General features: G+C 39.1%; 1 protein-coding gene across 2 annotated transcripts in view; it reads left to right on the top strand.

The window, feature by feature from the left end:
• KIF15 (kinesin family member 15) overlaps positions 1-19,372 on the top strand; it is an 82,420-nt gene that overhangs the window by 61,529 nt on the left and 1,519 nt on the right. The window contains exons 27-32 of one of the 2 annotated variants that reach the window (XM_017522149.2): positions 5,712-5,873; positions 7,711-7,812; positions 8,414-8,578; positions 10,177-10,286; positions 15,236-15,311; positions 15,787-15,824. In XM_017522149.2, coding sequence (XP_017377638.2) covers positions 5,712-5,873; positions 7,711-7,812; positions 8,414-8,578; positions 10,177-10,286; positions 15,236-15,311; positions 15,787-15,824 — 653 coding nt within the window. The remainder of the gene's footprint in view (positions 1-5,711; positions 5,874-7,710; positions 7,813-8,413; positions 8,579-10,176; positions 10,287-15,235; positions 15,312-15,786; positions 15,825-19,372) is intronic. The other variant, XM_017522160.2, reaches the window with a different exon arrangement.

Here is a 19,372-nt window from a genome sequence, read left to right as displayed (position 1 = left end):
AAAAAAAAAAAAAAAAAAAAACAAACACACACATACACACACTAAAATTAGAATAAAAGGAAAATAAGGGTAGAACAGTAACAAGTTATTAAAAGCACAGGCTGTGGAGTTAGAATTCTAGCTGTGTGACCTTGGGGAAGTTAAATTTCTCCCTGTGCTTCATTTGCCATATCTGTAGAGATAACAGTACTGCCTATTGCATAAGGCAGTGGTCCTCAGCCTTTTTGGCATTAGGGGCCAATTTAGTGGAAGACAGTTTTTCCATAGACCAGGAGGGTGAGGGTTGTTGGTTTCTGGATGATTCAAGCACATTACATTTATTGTGTACTTTATTTCTATTATTATTATTACATTGTAATATGTAATAAAATAATTATACAACTCACCATAATGCAGAATCAGTGGGAGCCCTGAGCTTGTTTTCCTGCAACTATGAGAAATAGTGACAGATCATCAGGCATTAGATTCTCATAAGGAGTGCCCAACCGAAATCTCTGGCACGCACAGTTTGCAATAGAGTTCATGGTTTTGTGAGAATCTTAACTCTGCCGCTGATTTGACAGGAGGTAGAGCTCAGGCAGTAATGCCAGTGATGGGTAACGGCTGTAAATACAGATGAAGCTTCGCTTACTTTCCTCCTTCTGTGCAGCCTCGTTCCTAACTTGCCACAGACCAGTACCAGTCTGTGGCCCAGGGGCCGGGGCCCCTGGCATAAGGTGTGCAGATGAACTGAGGTGATACCTGGAAAGTTCTTAGAACTCTGTCTGACTCCTTATAACTCCTCAATATGTGTTAGCTGGAAATAGTTTTAGCAAGCCAATTGGAGAGTTAGTACACAGAAGCCACAACCTAAGGTCCTCTACAAAGTATAAGATGGTGGGCTAATAAAAAACGATGAGTTCATGTCCTTTGTAGGGACATGGATGAACCTGGAAACCATCATTCTCAGCAAACTGACACAACAGCAGAAAATCAAACACCGCATGTTCTCACTCATAGGCGGGTGTTGAACAATGAGAACACATGGATACAGGGAGGGGAGCACTACACACTGGGGTCTGTTGGGGGGAAATAGGGGAGGGACAGCGTGGGGAGGAGAGTTGGGGAGAGATAGCATGGGGAGAAGTGCTAGATGTGGGTGATGGGGAGGAAGGCAGCAGATCACACTGCCACGTGTGTGCCTATGCAACAATCTTGCATGTTCTTCACATGTACCCCAAAACCTAAAATGCAATAAAATTTAAAAAAAAATAAATAAATAAAAAATAAAAAAAAGATGGTGGGCTAAAAATTCAGTTTTATACTGACTATTGCCAAAGTAAAAAGGGAAATCGAGCTATTTGAGTGGGAGTAGATAAGTAGTGAAAGCTCATGCCTGTTTACCTAAAAGCTCGCTCTTTCTTTCTTCTCCCCTTTCTCTCTTTTTTTCTTCTTAAAAATAAAATGTGGCTACGAATATTGTATTTGGATTTAAATAATCATGTTTTAGATTAATAATCTACATTTTAGATTTAAATAGAATTGACCCATAAACAGCTAATTCGTATTCCCTTTGTACTTATCTTCAGTCTTTATTAATTAAAATTTAGTTTTATGGCTATGGTTTGTGAATTGTCATTCAAATTGTTCACCTATCACTGTTTTTCAACAATATGAATACTTAGCCAATGCAGTAAAATGGGGATACTGAGAAGGATACAAATATTATAAAAACTGAAACTTACTGTTATTTGCAGATGGTCATGAGTGTCTACATGAGTTTGGAAACTCCAAAATATTTTCTGAATATCTATTAGAATATTGAGTTTAGTAATCAGTTATGTACTAGTTTTTTTTTTTTTTTTTTTTTTTTTTTTTTGAGACAGAGCTTCGCTCTTGTTACCCAGGCTGGAGTGCAATGGCGCGATCTCGGCTCACCGCAACCTCCGCCTCCTGGGTTCAGGCAATTTTCCTGCCTCAGCCTCCTGAGTAGCTGGGATTACAGGCACGCGCCACCATGCCCAGCTCATTTTTTGTAGTTTTAGTAGAGACGGGGTTTCACCACGTTGACCAGGATGGTCTCGATCTGTTGACCTTGTGATCCACCCGCCTCGGCCTCCCAAAGTGCTGGGATTACAGGCGTGAGCCACCGTGCCCGGCAGTTATGTACTAGCTTTAAAAATAATATTTATTTTATGCCTTTCACACCCATTTAACAATATAATGGAACTAAAAAATTCCATTCACAAAACTTTAGGGGAAAATTTGTAACAACTGTTAAGGACATAACTTTCCTAAGGGATGTGAAAAGAAATTGAATATTAAAGAAAAAAATAGCTTTATTATAGATTATTATATATATAATCTGTTATAATTAAAATAATATATTATTATATTAAATAACCAGTTGGAAAACATAACAGGAGTTTTTAAAAATTCTCTTTCACGGAAGTAATATAGCGTATCAAAATCTTAGGGAGAATATTTGACAGTTGTAAAGAACATAAAACTTTCTAAGCAAAGTGAAAAGAGACTTGGTTAAAAGGATCTAAAGGTAGACTTGGACAGGAAGACCCTGTCATTTTAGAAACAAATTTATGTAATTCCACTTCAAATCCCAATTTATTTATTTATTTTTTCTGAGACAAGCTCTTGTGCTGTCACCCAGGCTGGAGTATTACTTCAGTTCCCCTTTACACCTTATGCCAGGGGCCCAGAGGCCCCCGGCCACAGACTGTACCGGTCTGTGGCATGTTAGGAACTGGGCTGCACAGAAGGAGGAAAGTGAGCGAAGCTTCATCTGTATTTACAGCCGTTCCCCATCACTGGCATTACTGCCTGAGCTCCACCTCCTGTCAAATCAGCGGCAGAGTTAAGTCAGTTTGGTCTAGGTCCCAAGTAGCTGGGTCTACAGACGTGCACTACCATGCTTGGCTAATTTTTGGTATTTTTTGTAGAGACCAGGTTTCACTATCTTGCCCACAGTAGTCTCAAACTCCTGAACTTAAGTGATCCTCCCCGGCTCAGCCTTCCAAAGTGCTAGGATTACAGGTGTGAGCCATAATGCATGGCCTCAAATCCCAATATAAAAAATTGATGATTTTTAAGTTCCTTTGAAAAAAATATATAAGATTTACCAACAAAACTTAGAAAAACAAGAATGCAGAGAGATTTGTAAACTAAATGGTAACCATATCCAGTGTTGGACTGATGATAGAGAGATCACTGCAACAATTTTGAACATCCACAGACAGCAGTGAATATGAAGGAATTTATTGTAATGGTAAAGGAAGAATTTCTCAACGGTGAAGAAAAAGTAGATTTAGTCAATAAATGTGATGGGAAAATTGTCTGACCAGTTTGAAAAGATATCAAAGCCAAAACAAATTCTTACATGGATTAGAGTTCTGTACAAATGATGACATCAAAGAAGTACTAGCAAATACAAATACAAGCCAGGCATGGTAATGCATGCCTGTAGTCCCAGCTACTCAGGAGGCTGACATGGGAGGATTGCTTGAGTTCAGTAGTTCAGGTCCAGCCTGGGTAATGTTGTGAGAGCCCCCATCTCTAAAACACAAGAGGGATGGACATGGTGGCTGACACCTGTAATCCCAACACTTTTGAGAGGCCAAGGCAGGTGGATCACTTGAGGCCAGGAGCTTGATGCCAGTCTGGCCAGCATGGCAAAACTCCGTCTCTACTAAAAATACAAAAATTAGTCGGTTGTGGTGGTGTACACCTGTAATCCCAGCTACTCAGGAGGCTGAGGCGTGAGAATCACTTGAATCTGGGAGGCGGAGGTTGCAGTGAGATCACACTACTGCACTCCATCTGGGCGACAGAGCAAGACTCTGTCTAAAGAAATAAATATATAATGAAAAAAATTTTAAAGGAAGAGAAAAAAATACAAATACATAAAAAATCTTGAGTTATGTGACGCTTTGAAAATGTCTTGATACTAAGGTTAGAACTCTTATGGGAGGATTATACAATATTAAAAACAAAAATTCTAACGATAGGGGAAAACGTTTGCAACTGATGACAGAGGATGTAGCCACCTCAATTTATACAGAAGACTTTAGCACCATGAGAAGAATAGAAACATGGCTGGTGGAAATGGACATAAGTAGCTCCCCAGAGAAGGAATATAGTGGCACAAAACCTCTTTGGAGTCAGAGAAATGCAAATAGGTCCGGTTGTTTGCCATGTAGAAAGCCAATCACTGAGTGAAGGAGTATTGCCAGGGAAGAAGGCTTTCAGTGGATTCCATAGCCAAGATCATTGTCAAATCCATCTCTCTGACTGACTAAAATTGGAGTTTATATAGCAAGAGAGCAAAGTAACCATGTGTGGGAAAGGAGGAATTAGGGAGGGGTAAGGATAAGTAGTTGGTTAACAGGAAACATGTTGTCAGTTAGGCAGCAATGACAGGTGAGGAGTCTGGCATCTCATTTGTCCAGTTGCCGTGATCTGGTAAGTTTCAGTTCCTTGATATTATCTGAGAGGCCTGGTTCCCTGAGAAAAGAACTCGGATAAGACAAATAGAACTTTCTTATGTTTTAAGCCTGGGATGACCAATTTTTATGTTTTTTCAAAAGAAACCATAAACATCAGTTCTAGGGGCCAGTTGGGCCAGTGTCGCAAATTAAAAGAAGAGCCATTTTCTAATATTATAACTGGTAAAGTTTTAGACCTGAGGAAGATGTGCAGACAAGGGTGATTACTCAGACTTCTGGAGGAGTTTACATTCAGCCTTTGGGGAGGCAGGCTGGTAATACATAGCCTTACATTTTTTACATATGCTCTGAGTTTGCACTTTAAAAAATTCAGCTTAAAGAAATAATCTAGACATAAGACTAAAGTGCATATAATAGTGAAAAATTCAAATCAACCAAAATATTTAGTGATGGATTAAATTGTGGTGCATCCGTAAGGTGAAATGGAGCCCACACAATGAAAAGAGTGAGAAAGAGTGAGTACCTGGAAAAATGGTTATGGTGTGTCAAGTTTTTTAAAAGTGTGTGTTTATATGTCTGTGTGTGTATATATATATGTGTGTGTGTGTATACACACACACACACACCCACATACATACATGTACATTTGGAAAGGAAAAGAAGGATAAGTAGAATCTGCTATAATTTGGTAGGAATTACATGTAATGTATACATAAGAATTATGTATGCAACCTATAGGACTCCTAATTTTCTGTGCCACTTTCCACAAAGCTACTCCCTGAAACTTTGATGGCCTATGACAATATATCACAATCTGGTGAACTGCCCATCCCCTCCCCAACTGTCTGATGGGGACCCATCTTTACAGCTAATTACCCTCCAGTATATAAAGCACTAGAGTTATTAGTAAGACAACAAGTAACCAGGAGATCTTTGAGTCTTCCCCAGGAGAGAGAGATTGGCTTTGAGATCCTGGGAGTGAGGGGAAAGTGCAATTAAACCTCAAACCTAAAGTACAGTTAAACCTCAGTTGGTTTTATATTTTATATTACAGTAAATATAAATTTACTGTAATAATGTTAATTTCTAGACCTGTTCATCTAAATATTAACTGATTACTTTGTCTTAGAATGGATTAGCATGCAAGCAAAAGAAATTGGTTTTTACATAAAACTTTCCTCGTCTGTTTCAAATTGTGCATAGTAATGATTTGAGAATCCTTATTGGAGTACCACAATTAAGAAATTGTTTGTGATGATTGTCTCCTAACAGAGGGATATGCTCTGTGAGGACCTGGCTCATGCCACTGAGCAGCTGAACATGCTCACAGAAGCCTCAAAAAAACATTCGGTGCTGCTGCAGTCTGCCCAGGAAGAACTGACCAAGAAGGAGGCCCTGATTCAGGAACTTCAGCACAAGGTCAGATGCACACAGGTATCACTCAAGATGGGAGACAGGAGGCCCAGTGCAGTGGCTCACTCATGTAATCCCAGCACTTTGGGGAGCCGAGGCAGGTGGACCAGTTGAAGTCAGGAGTTCGAGAGCAGTCAGGCCAACATGGTGAAACCCCATCTCTACTAAAAATACAAAAGTTAGCTGGGTGTGGTGATGCTTGCCTGTAATCCCAGCTACTTGGGAGGCCAAGGCATGAGAATTGCTTGAACTGGAGAGGTGGAGGTTGCAGTGAGTCAAGATTGCACCACTGCACTCCAGCCTGGGTGACAGAGTGAGACCCTATCTCAAAAAAAAAGGATGAGGGACAGGAGGAATCCACAGTTGAGCTTGTCGTGACGTTCCTGCATTGGCCAACTTCTCCATGTACAAAGGGGAAGTTAATGGAGTGTCCTTACCTGGACTGAGACTTGCTCTGCTGCCTCCCACCCACCTTGGGTCCTTGATACATGGGAGCCAGTTCTAACCCCTGTGGTGAGGTTATGCCTTTTATCATATTTGGTGGTGGCTGTTGTCGTTTTATATTTTGTATTTTTCTCAAATGACCTTTTTGTTACTTGTGACACTTAGAACATGTTTTAAAGTATAAATAAATTTGTGAGAGAAAAGGAGATGATTAGGTTATAGTAGCAACCAAGTTAGCCCTAGATTTCACAATTACTTTAAAAAAAATCATAGATTTATTATAATATCTTATTACTTTTCAAATTATTAATCAAGTTCTGAAAAAATAATGTAAATATAGCATGTTTCCATATGCCATGGGAAGCCTTTTTTTTAATATAAGTGACATTCAATGATGCTTTCTTTTAAATTGACAAATAATAATTGTGTATGTTTATAGGGTGCAATGTGATGTTTGATATATAATCATTTTGGAATGATTAAATCAAGCTCATTGACATAGCCATCATCTCACGTACTTTTTTTGTGAACATTTAAAATCTGTCCTCTTAGCAGTTTTGAAATATACATGACGTTATTATTATTAGGTTGGTGTAAAAGTAATTGTGGTTTTTACTATTACTTTTAATGGCAGAAACTGCAATTACTTTTGCACCAACCTAATAACTGTAATCACCTTGCCCTGCAGTAGATCTCCAAAAGGTATTCCTCCTAAGTGAAACTTTGTACGCTTTGGCCAACATCTCCCATTGATGATTCATGTCACCTCCCACCCCTCACTTCCTCCCCCCAGACTCTGGTACTCTCCACCTCTATGAGTTCAACTGTTTTGATTCCACATAGAGGTGGAATCAAAGATTGTGTGGTATTTGTCTTTCTGTGCTAGCTTATTTTACTTGGAACAGTGTCCTCCAGGTTCATCCATGTTGTCACAAATGACAGAATTTTCTTCCTTTTTAAGGCTAAGTAGTATTTCATTGTGTGTATATATAGCATGTTTTGTTTACCCATTCTTGGCTATTGTGAATAATGCTTCAAAGAACATGGGAGTACCACTGCTTCTTCAACAGACTGATTTTAATTTCTTTGGATATATATCCAGAAGTGGGATTGCTCGATCATACAGTAGTCCTATTTTTAGTTTGTTGAGGAACTTCCGTACTATTTTTCATAATGGCTGTGCTAATTTACATTTCCAGCAGTACACAAGATTCCCTTTTCTCCACATCCTCACCAAGACTTGTTTTTCATCTTTTTGATGATAGCCATCCCTATCAGGTGTGAAGTGATATCTCTGTGGTTTTCATTTGCATTTCCCTGTTGATTGGTGATGGGAAGTTTGTCTTTTCTATTTGGACTATGTACCCCATATTAATCTCTAACTTGTAACCTTATATCTGTTCAATGTTCCCAGCTAAACCAAAAGAAAGAGGAAGTAGAACAGAAGAAGAATGAGTATAACTTCAAAATGAGGCAACTAGAACATGTGATGGATTCTGCTGCTGAGGATCCCCAGGTACTTTTCAGAAAAAGAGAGCATTTCAGGGAGAAGGAACGGTTTTATAAATGATGAAAATTTGGAAATTATGAAGACCATAGCTTTGTGTTTTTAAAGAAAAAGATTTTCACCAATACCCTCTGTCTGCTTTTTACTTGATAGAAGTACCAGTCTTTTATTTACTTGGAAAAGAATTAGAATAGTAAACTAAATAACTGGAATTTTTTATTTTGTTTGGTTTTTTGTTTTTGAGATGGAGTCTCTGTTACCCAGGCAGGAGTGCAGTGGCGTGATCTTGGCTCACTGGAACCTCTACCTCCCAGGTTCAAGCAATTCTCTTGGAAGTAGCTGGAACTAAAGGCGCACACCACCACGCCTAATTTTTTTTTCCATATTTTAGTAGAGAGAGGGTTTCACTATATTGCCCAGGCCTGTCTCCAACTTCTGAACTCAGGCAATCCGCCCACCTCGGCCTCCCAAAGTTCTAGGATTACAGGCATGAGCCACTGCGCCCGTCTGTAGCTGGAATATTTTTTATGTGCTTGATGTTTACATTTAAAATGAAATGTTTATAATATCACTTAATTGGATATTTGAATGAGATATGATTTTATTTTAGAGCCCTAAAACACCACCTCACTTTCAAACACATTTGGCAAAATTCCTGGAAACACAAGAACAAGAGATAGAAGATGGAAGAGCCTCTAAGACTTCTTTGCAACACCTTGTAACAAAGCTAAATGAAGACAGAGAAGTCAAAAATGCTGAAATCCTGAGAATGAAGGTAACTAGATTTTTTTTTTTTCTTCTGTAAATTTAATTCTTTTTAAAGAGACCAAGTCTCACTGTGTTGCCTAGGCTGACCTCAAGTGATCCACCTGCCTCAGCCACCCAGTATCTGGCACTATAGGTGTACACCACCATGGCCAGCCAGCAAATTTAATTTTTTAAACTAAGCAGCATCCTCATGGTTACTGAGGATACAAAATTCAAAAGGCACAGAACTGAAGGGTAGACAGAAAAAAGTATTTCTTCTACCCCTGATACTAATCTACCCATGTTGATGTCCCTGGAGGCCCCCAGGGCAGCCCCTTTCATTTAGAGCGTTTCAGTGCATGCATAGCCACATCTCTAAACATTCTCTCCTGCCCCATTTAGTTTTTACACAGTGGTGTCATATCATACAGGTTGCGCTAGGTATGCTCTCATCAGGAATGAAGGTGAGAGCATGTTTCCTTAAACCTCATCTCATGGTGCTATCTGAATTTCGGATCTTCGTCCATTTAATAGCTAAAGCATGCTATCTCAGTGTAGTTTTAAATTTGTATTTTTCTTAGGAGTAAAATTGAGCATCTTGTTTTTCTGTTTCTGAACGCTATCCATTACCCATTTTTCTATCGTTGGACTTTCTCCTATTGATTCATAGGCATTTTTATAAATTAGAATTTAGTCTCTGATAAATTTAAGATACGTTCTTGTTTGCCATTTCTTTAAGCTTCCTTATAGGGTTTTTACCCACTTACTTGGAGATATGCTTGAGTAATGGGGTGTGCACATGGCTCAGGGGTGGGGGCACGTCGAGGAGTGTCTGGGTAGGTGGGGTGTAGGTGCATAGGGGTAGGGAGGATGTGATGCCCCACAGAAGATGGCATTTATCCTGTGAGGGCATTGCTCTGTGGGGTGGTTTTGTTTAGGAATACAAATTGCTCACTTTAACCAAGTGATGTATATAAAGACAGCACTTATCTTGAGTTGTGTTATTCATGGAGAGGATTATTCACGATCTTTTTATTTAGGGCAGTATCTCCTGAAATAGCGTGCTATCTTAGGAATGTGGCTGTTATCCCGATTGGCATGATCTTGAAACTTAGAAGAAATTGGGTCAGGTGAAAAGAAATCAGATAATAGGCAAGTAAATCCAAAATGATATTCCTTGCAGACAAGTGTTTATTTCTTCCAGATATCTATGCTCATGATTTTCAAGTTAGGATCCAATTAAGTATTTTGAGGGATGAGTTGTGGCATCAGTTTTTTGTTTGTTTTAATTAGAATCTACCTAATAAATAGAATCAAATAGTTGAGAATATTTTTCAATGTAGATATTTTTGTCATCTTTACTCACAAAGGAATTTTAAATTTTAATGAATTCTGCGATATTGACTTTAAAAAACTATGTTCAAGACACTGTGGACATGGTCATGAATCACCATTCTAGGCCTCCAATAGCTTGTCACAGCCTGCGTTTTATGCAGCAGTACCCAGTGCAGTGTCTCTGCATAGGAACTTAAAAGAGGAATACCTGTCTCAGTGGTGGTCTTGGGGAGCTAAATGAAGCCTACTGTAATGTGTTTCTTGAAAAGATATGATTTGATATGTTATTAGGAGCAGTTGTGTGAAATGGAAAACCTACGCCTGGAAAGTCAGCAGTTAAGAGAGAAAAACTGGCTCCTGCAAGGTCACCTGGATGATATTAAAAGACAGAAGGAAAACAGGTGAGAAAGAACCATGAGAACTCTGTGGGCTAAATCTTGGCTTGCCTGTGTGGAGTTAAATGAGGTTGGAGTTGGCTTCACAGATCTCCCAGGTGTACAATGTTTTCCACTAATCCAGGAGATGTTCTTGTGGTTGATTTTGAATCAGGTCTGATCTCTTCACCTTGCATTGCTCTGCAGTGAATTTTTGGCATTGTTGCACTTGTTTTACAGCTATTGAAATGAATTTAAAACATGTGAAATACTTAAACCAAACTACTTTTATTTTTAAAAAAATCTTTTTTAAGGAATAAATCATACCGACAAGGTTCAAGAAGCCCTGCAGAGAAAGGGAGAATTCCCAACTAGTTGGCTTTGCCTTGTAACTCATAGTCCAGGGAAAGCTCCTGGGCAGGACAAGAAGGACATCTTTAGCATTTTATAGAGGAGCATTTGCTTGGGTTTAGACATCTCTCTGAGTGTGTTTTGGCTTCAGGTAAGGCAGTTTTGTAGTTGTATTTGCTGGTACATTTGCTTAATGTTGGGGCAGCCACATCCAGAGTTCTATCTTGTCTTTGACTTAAAAGTCATACGATTTTTGTTGTATTTCTTACCCTCTTAGTACTTCACTTTCTGTAACAATGAAATGAGGAAAATGATAATTTTCCCACAAGGTGTTTTAAAGATTAAAAATTACATGTATAAAGTGCCAGTTACAGAGCTTGGTAGCAGGTATCATTCAATGAAAGGTAGTTATTAAGTACACAAGGTAGAATTATGATTCTACCTATTGTAACTTTCTGAGTGAGAGTTTGGAGATGATAATGGCCTGTAAAATTATGCAAGAAGCAGAATTGAATCGAAGTAGGATCTCCGAGATAGAAGCCCTTACTGAATTCTGCTGACTGCTGTCCATGCTGTTGCCAGAACGTTTTTAACAGAGAAGCTTGTGCTCTCCTGCAGCTCTCTGGCCCTGTCCAGAAACATCCCTGATATGTACTGTTCAAAACCTAAATGAGGCAGTAGAGATTTGAGGATGGTAATGGCAGCTATGCTAAAATCTCTTCTTAAATGATTCTCTTCAAATTTTAGTGAGCGTCAGAGATCTGAATCAGTAGGGCTGGAGTGAAGCCCAGAATTCTGCATTTTAATAAGCAACTCCGTCCCCTTGTAGATGATTCTGATGCGGGTAGTCCACAGTCTGCCCACCTAGTTTTCATATGCTCCATTCCCATGTCCAATTCTATTAAAGAAAAGCCTTGTACTTAGTAACTCTTTTATCAAGAGTTACTGTGAGCATAGAACATAGAACATTTCCAGATCATTTGTAAAACGAAAATGAAAAATACCATATTTCAGAGATACATTGTGAGCTTACTACTTTTGCCCATGGATGCCACTAAGGAAGCATCGTTCAAGTCTTTCTTCCCACTGCCAACATGTCTAAGTCAGAATCTCTTAAATAGCCTGAATAGCAGAAGCTCTTCATTGATTGAGCTTTGAAACAACCACTAAGAGTCTGGGGACCCACTTTGAGCAGTGAGGAAAGCTTGTGGGTTATATGGCAATGAGAGACCCAAACACCAAGCTTTCCAGGGCCTTTGGTTTGTCACAGATGCCAGTGTGGAGGAGGTGGATGCAGCCATAAATCAGGGCCACAAAAGGCAGATAAAAGAGTTGTGAAACCAAAGAGGGATGTTCCAAGACCAGGTGCCTGGTTAACTGTAAAAAAGATCTTTGTTGGTGGCATCACAGAAGACATCGAGGAACATCACCTAAGAGATTATTGTGAAGTTGTGAGAAAACAGGAGCAGTTGAAATCATGACTGATTGAGGCAATGGCAATAACAGGAGCTTTACTTTTTTAACCTTTGAGGACAGCCATGACTCTGCAGATAAGATTGTCTCTCAGAAATACCATAAAGTACATAGCCACTACTGTGAAGTATGGAAAGCCATGTTAAAGAAAGAAATGGTTAGTACTTCATCCAGCCAAAGAGGTCAAAGTGGTTCTGGAAACTTTGGTGGTGGTCATGGAGGTGGTTTTGGTGGGAGTGACAACTTGGGTCATGAAAGAAAAGTTTCACTGGTAATGGTAGCTTTGGAGGCAGCCCTATTGGTGGATATAGGGGCAGCAGGGTTGGCTATAATGGATTTGGTAATGATGGAGCAGTTTTAGAGATGGTGAGAACTACAATAATTTTGGTAATTACAACAAACAGTCTTCAGTTTTGAACCCATGAAGGGAAGAAACTTTGGAGGCAGAAACTCTGGCCTCTCTGGTGGCAGAGGCTACTATGTTGCCAAACCAGCCATCAAACCAAGATGGCTAAGGCATGTGAAATTGCCAGTACCAAAATGGAGTCAGTTATGTCAAAACCCTAACAAAGTGGAGTGAGGCCATTAAGAAGAAGCTCTCACTGCACATGCCTGTCATATCCGTATCACAAAAAATTCCTGCAGGTCCCTCATGCCCCACCCCTGCACAGAGCTTATCACAGGAATTTCTCAAGCCTGCAGTATTTCAGATAAGCCACCAGCACCAGGACAGTTACTCAGCCATAGCTGTCTCCACTAGTGAACAAACACCAACTCCTGCAGTGATCCTCTGTGACCTGTGACCGTTATTTCAAGCTTCATTTCATGGACTTCTCTTTGTCTTTAAAAACTTTCCCCTTTCCCTAACTCCCCTGGATACACCAATGGCTCATGATAGCTTGCATACCCTGCCATTGCCATCCTCTGCTATTCTTAGATAAGCTCATTTGTTCTGAGTTTCTTTTTAGGTTGACAGGCGGTTCCAGTAGCAGCAGTAGCTACAGCAGTGGCAGATGATTTTATTTAACACCAGGAAACAAAGCTTGGCAGGAGAGGAGAGCCAGAGGAGCAACAGGGAAACTATAGGTTACAGCAGATTTGTGAACCCAGCCAAGTGCAGTTGGTAGCAGGGCCTAGCTGCTACAAAGAAGATATGTGTATGGGCAAAAAACTCAAGGACTGTAATTTTGACTACTTGTATAACAGGTTATTTTAGTTTCTGTTCTATGAAAGTGTAAAGCAGTCTTAACAAAGAGTTTTAATGTAGTTTTTTGTGTGTGCTTATCCTGTTGATTGCCAAATGTCATAGTGTGATCATGATGTTGAATAAATGTCTTCTAAAAAATTTTTTTCCCTGGGCATGGTGGCTCACACCTGTAATCCCAGCACTTTGGGAGGCCAAGGCGGGCAGATCATTTGAGGTCAGGAGATTGAGACCAGCCTGGCCGACACAGTGAAACCCCATCTCTACTCAAAATACAAATTAGTCAGGTGTGGTAGGGCGCACCTGTAATCCAGCTACTCAGGAGGCTGAGACAGAATCACTTGAACCCAGGAAATAGAGGTTGCAGTGAGCTGTGATCGCGCCATTGCATTCTAGCCGGGGACAGAGTAGGACTCCGTCTCAAAAAAAAAAAGAAAAGTTTTTCATTTCATAGCCTCACATCCCTTATATATAAAAGCTACTCAGAATCTTCTTTGTGAAAAATTACAGAAAGGGCAAACTATCGCTCAGGGGCCAAACTCAGCTCACACCCTGTTTTGTACATAAAGTTTTATTGAGATGTAGTCACACCCTGTCATTCTAATATTGTTGTGGCTGCTTTTGCACTATAATAGCCAAGTTGAATAGCTGTGGCAGAGACCAATGGCTCCCAAACCTAAAATATTTACTGTCTGGTTCTTGACAGAAAACATTGCCAATCCCTGGATTAGTGTACAGAAAACACATCTTTCCCCAATGATTTCTTCATTGAGGGCTCATCATTTTTGTCTAGGCTGCCAGATTTGTTAATGGAAAGAACCCTCACTGCAGCTTCTGTATTCCTTCAAGAAATGATGTTTTACTCACCAGTGAGAGAGAGATTCCTAGAGAAGCCTATAGCATTCAGGAAGGTTCTCCAAGGAGGGAGAGAAGGATGTCTCTCTGGTCCAGGTGCTGCACACAGAAACTCAGCTTATTATCCTGACCGGTTCAGGCTCACAGAGATAATGTATTATCTAGAATGTAATTTTCTTTATATATTGGAACATTCCTTTTTCATGAAGACGTATCTGGTGCCTGGGACATCTGGCCCTGGTGTCCACATACATGGAAAGGCAGAGTGGTTATCAGAGAATGCCAACTGACTATGGAAACTGAACAAAAGGAGAGTCAAAGGCTCCACCACCCTGAGGCCAGAGCAACCCTCCCTACCCAAAATGTGCCCCCTCCCTACCCAAAATGTGTATGATTACATTCATACCTGGCTCTTGGCCCTTTCAGCCCACTTTTGTTCACATTCTGTCTTCAGATGTTACCATGTTTAACTAAGTTTCTACTGTATTTTACTTTCAACCAATTCTTTTTTTTTTTTTTTCCGAGACAAAGTCTCACTCTGTTGCCCAGGCTAGAGTGCAATGGCACGATCTTGGCTCACTGCAAACTCCATCTCCCGGGTTCAAGCAATTCTCCTGCCTCAGCCTCCTGAGTACCTGGGACTACAGGTGCCTGCCACCATGTCCAGCTAATTTTTGTAATTTTTAGTAGAGACAGGTTTCACTGTGTTGGCCAGGCTGGTCTCGAACTCCTGACCTTGTGATCCACCCGCTTTGGCCTCCCAAAGTGCTGGGATTACAGGCCTGGGATTGCAGGCCTCCCAAAGTGCTGGGATTACTGCGCCCGGCCTCATCCAATTCGTGATTCGATTTCCCACCTCTGCTAATCTTGGCTTTTGTACTGGGAGGAATCCTGAGTTCTGGGGAGGTACCTTATTTCATTCCCATGAGTCAATCACATCAACTGTGCTGACTTAACCCAATCACAATAGAGTTAGCCTTTCTTTGCACACCTTGGCATTGTTGCATATAATAGATTTGAATTTGAAATTGTTACTTGAATATACTTAACAGTGTTTTCCTATGCCTCCTCCCACCCCTGTTAATCTATGCAGTGATAAGAATCATCCAGACAGTCAACAGCTGAAGAATGAACAAGAAGAAGAAATTATCAAAGAAAGACTTGAAAAAGTAAGATTTGTGTGTGTGTGTGTGTGTGTGTGTGTGTGTGCATGCGCAATGCTTTTATAGTTAGTATTTAGGGTTATATATTTTAGAAATCATTTTACTATTGAAATTCCTGTCTTTTCTGCGTTCCCACTGTTTAGCATGATATTTACCATCAGTATTTAGACACAGCTGAGAATTAAGAATTTTGTCTTCATGTCTAGATGGCAAACCTACTGCTTAGCATACACACATACAATTCTCCATTTAGAAGCAAGTACCAAAGCCGTTTGAAGCTTTAAAGGGCATAGTGCATGAAGTCTTGGAAATAGGTACTTTTTTTATTTGTATGTAACTGGGATTATGGAAAAGGATGTTGGTTTGATTTTATTAACATGAAGGAGAATGGGCTGGTTCCTTTCTATCTTTTTTAAGCAATGTTATTTAAGAACCTAAGCCATCTTTTTCTTTTCTTTTTTTTTTTTTAATCTTCTTATAGAGTAAAATAGTTGAAGAAATGCTGAAAATGAAAGCAGAGTAAGTGTACTATTTTATAATTTAAATTCTGATCATCTTTTCCTTATTCTTCTCTAGAGGAATGATATACTTAATATACACAAGGTAGGTAACGTCTGTTCTTCTGCAGTAATAAGTAAATACAATAGATGCTTACAAATTATTTTTTTAATAACACTTGCTAAAGGGATTTCTCATGTGAAGCCACTTAAAAAGAAATCTTAAAGAAATAAATAGCAGGAAAATCTTAGCTTCCCTTGAGGAATTGATAGGTTTTTTTCCTCATGGACAATGAGAACAATATATAATTACCAGGTGTCCCTTTTCACTTTTGCTGCTGGTTTCCTTTTATTAAAACTTGAGGCCCTCTGAGACCCAAACATCAATACTCTGATTTCTGCTGGTTAGACCTTGGGTCTCTATTGTTTTCTAAAGCCATGGGTTTAATTTATTCATATTGTTTTCATATTAATTTATGTAGCCTTATAAATTGCCTCAGTCTTGTATGAACAAGGTGTACTATATTTTCTGTAAAGTTCAGACTAAGTAAACTGGTTGGCATTAACATAAACAAAACAGCATTAGAGAGCTATTGGGCTTTTTCTGGGTAGACACTTCTTATTAGTGATGGAGATCTCAAACACTTTTGCTTATTATACTGCTTTAAAGGATTTTGAAACATATACCCTCTTGCATATTTTTGAAGTTGACTTTATATCTAAAATTGTTCATTGTAAGTTTAAATTGTTACAAAGAATACACATTCTGGGATATACAATATAGTGACATTTGAAAATAAGCTATTGGCTGGGCACAGTATCTCACGCCTGTAATTCCAGCACTTTGGGAGGCCAAGGCAGGTGGATTGCTTGATCTTACGAGTTTGAGATCAGCCTGGGCAACATGGTGAAACCCTGTCTCTATTTCTAAAATAATTTTTTGAATAATTTTTTTTTAAAAGAGAAAAGAAAACAAAGCTCTTGTTACTGTTTTAAAAGTTTTTAACTAATTTACTACTTTCTGTTTAAAAAATACACGAACAAATTTCTAAGTCTAAAATTTTACATTTTTTCCTTTGTAATTGAATTTCCATTCTACACTTTGCAGGATTTTATATTGATTTAATATATTTTCTGGAAATTTTTTTTATTGATTATGCCATCATACTACTTAACAATAAAATATATATTTGTATGTGTACATACATACACACTCACACACAAATTGAAAGTAATGTATAAGAATTTATTTTAATCATATGGCTTAAGTGTTATATTTATTTCCAGTTTAGTTCACATTACAATTATTAATCAGTGTGCCCTAAATTTAGTGGAAATTTATATTAATAATTATTATACTTAGGGAAATTTTTAGTGGAAATGCATCTCAATGTATTTTAGCCTAATGCTTTTTCTTCAGTCAGCTCATTTTTTCTGTTGTACTTAATTCTCAAATGAGACAGGATTCAGCATCAATTTTATTCCAATTTTCTGCTTTTATAGATATAAATGCCAAGAAACCTTGTTCACATAGTTAAGTAAATGGCAATGGAAGGAGTTTTATAGGGTACTGTCTTCCAATTATTTGAACTTTATGCAAGTAAATGTGTCAAAAATTACATGGTGATTTAGCATCGAAAATTCTTTTTAATGATCAGCTGACAAAGAGCACCTAGTTTATGAAAGATTTGTTAATCATTAAGTTATTTCCCTCATAGAATCAGAGTATACATAGGGTAACAGCTTTTTCACCTGTGTATGAGCAATTCAGAGACTGGCTCCTAGCCAATTAGCTTTAAAGCTGAGCCAGAAACCCAGATTACTTACAGGATTTTTGAGAATCCAGCCTCTATAGTTAGTACAATTACAGCTATTTTAGAACTAATATTTATTTGAGGTCTTCTAGCAAAAAGAGTAAAAGCTATTTAACTTGGTGTGTAATTTATTTCATAGTCTAGTAACCAAGAGTCTTCACGATATGCTGTCTCTGCAACATAGAGCAGGCCAAACTTTACTGCGGGCAAGTGAAGCACACTTCAGCAAACAGCATGCACTGTTTTATCAATCCCAGCTTATGACAGCAATTTTAAACGTTATGTTATCCATATATTTGTGAAGATCTTTTAAAAGTGATGGGGAACCAATACGAAGCCAACAATGAATTGGGAGAGCATCAGTGCCCTTCTCTTCACACTGTCCTTCTGAGATCCATAGAATGTAGTCTGAAAACAACTTGCCTAGAAATTAGCTGGCTGTTAGTGCATTAAATTTAGTGTATTATATCATCTTAGTAATCAACAGCTAGAAATTAGCTGGCTTTGAATGGTGTATTAAATTTTGTGTATTATATTGTTTCAGTAATCAACAGCTAGAAACTAGCTGACCTTGAATGGTGTACTAAATTGTGTACATTACATCATTTCAACAATCAACATTATATTCATGAGCATTATGAAATAAAAAGCAGGCCTGGGACAGTGGTTCACACCTATAATCCCAGCACTTTGGGAGACCAAGGAGAAGAGGATTGCCTGAGTTTGATTTGAGACCAGCCTGAGCAACATAGCAAGGCTCCATCTCTACGGAGAATTTTTAAAACATTGGCCAAGCACGGTGGTGCATGCCGGTAGTCCTACATACTCTGAAGGCTGGAGCAGGAGGATTGCTTGAGCCCAGGAGTTGGGGGCTGCAGGGAGCTATGATGGTGCCCATGTACTCTAGCCTGGGCAGCAGAGTAAGACCCTGTTCCTAATGTGGGGTGGGGGGGGTACAGGGAGAAGGCATCTGTTTTGGGAAACGTATAGTATGATTCAGACCATTTTATAAAGTCGGTGAAATGTATATAACAATTAGTACCTTGTTTCTTACATTTCTTTTCAACATATAAAGTGTATAAATTCTAAAAAACACATCCTTGAAGAAATAACTGGTGTCCTACTGGTCTGAGGGCCAGTTTTTGAAATCAGAAATGCTTAAGATACTGAATAACCATGCAGACTGTAATAATACTTAAATTACATTTGCCCCCGTGGGCTGAGTCTAAAAAATTTTATTCTAAATTTTTATTATTTAGAAAATGGTTTGAGGAGTTTTCCAAAATGAAAGTATTGGGTAAGACAACCAAAAAAAGCACATCTGATATGTAGCACCTACTGTCTTCGTTTGCCATCAGCAGAGGAGGGCTAAAGATTAGTGAAACTTTCAAATAAAAATTCTGGCCTTGAAGGACACATATCTAATTTGAGCACTGTTTTGTGATTATGTTCCTTTGAAATACTATAAAGTGGGCTGGGGACAGTGGCTCACACCTGTAATCCCAGCACTTTGGGAGGCTGAGGCGGGCGTATCACAAGGTCAAGAAATCAAGACCATCCTGGCCAACATGGTAAAACCCCGTCTCTACTAAAAATACAAAAATTAGCTGGCCATGGTGGTGCACGCCTGTAGTCCCAGCTGCTCAGGAGGCTGAGGCAGGAGAATCACTTGAACTGGGAGGCGGAGGTTGCAGTGAGCCGAGATTGTGCCACTGCACTCCTGCCTGGTGACAAAGCAAGACTCTGTCTCAAAAAA

This window comes from Cebus imitator, unplaced genomic scaffold (assembly GCF_001604975.1).
Source record: "Cebus imitator isolate Cc_AM_T3 unplaced genomic scaffold, Cebus_imitator-1.0 Scaffold0, whole genome shotgun sequence".
Classification (NCBI taxonomy): Eukaryota; Metazoa; Chordata; class Mammalia; order Primates; family Cebidae; genus Cebus; species Cebus imitator.
Note: the sequence above shows the minus strand (reverse complement) of the source record. Positions and strands in the feature narration are given on the sequence as shown.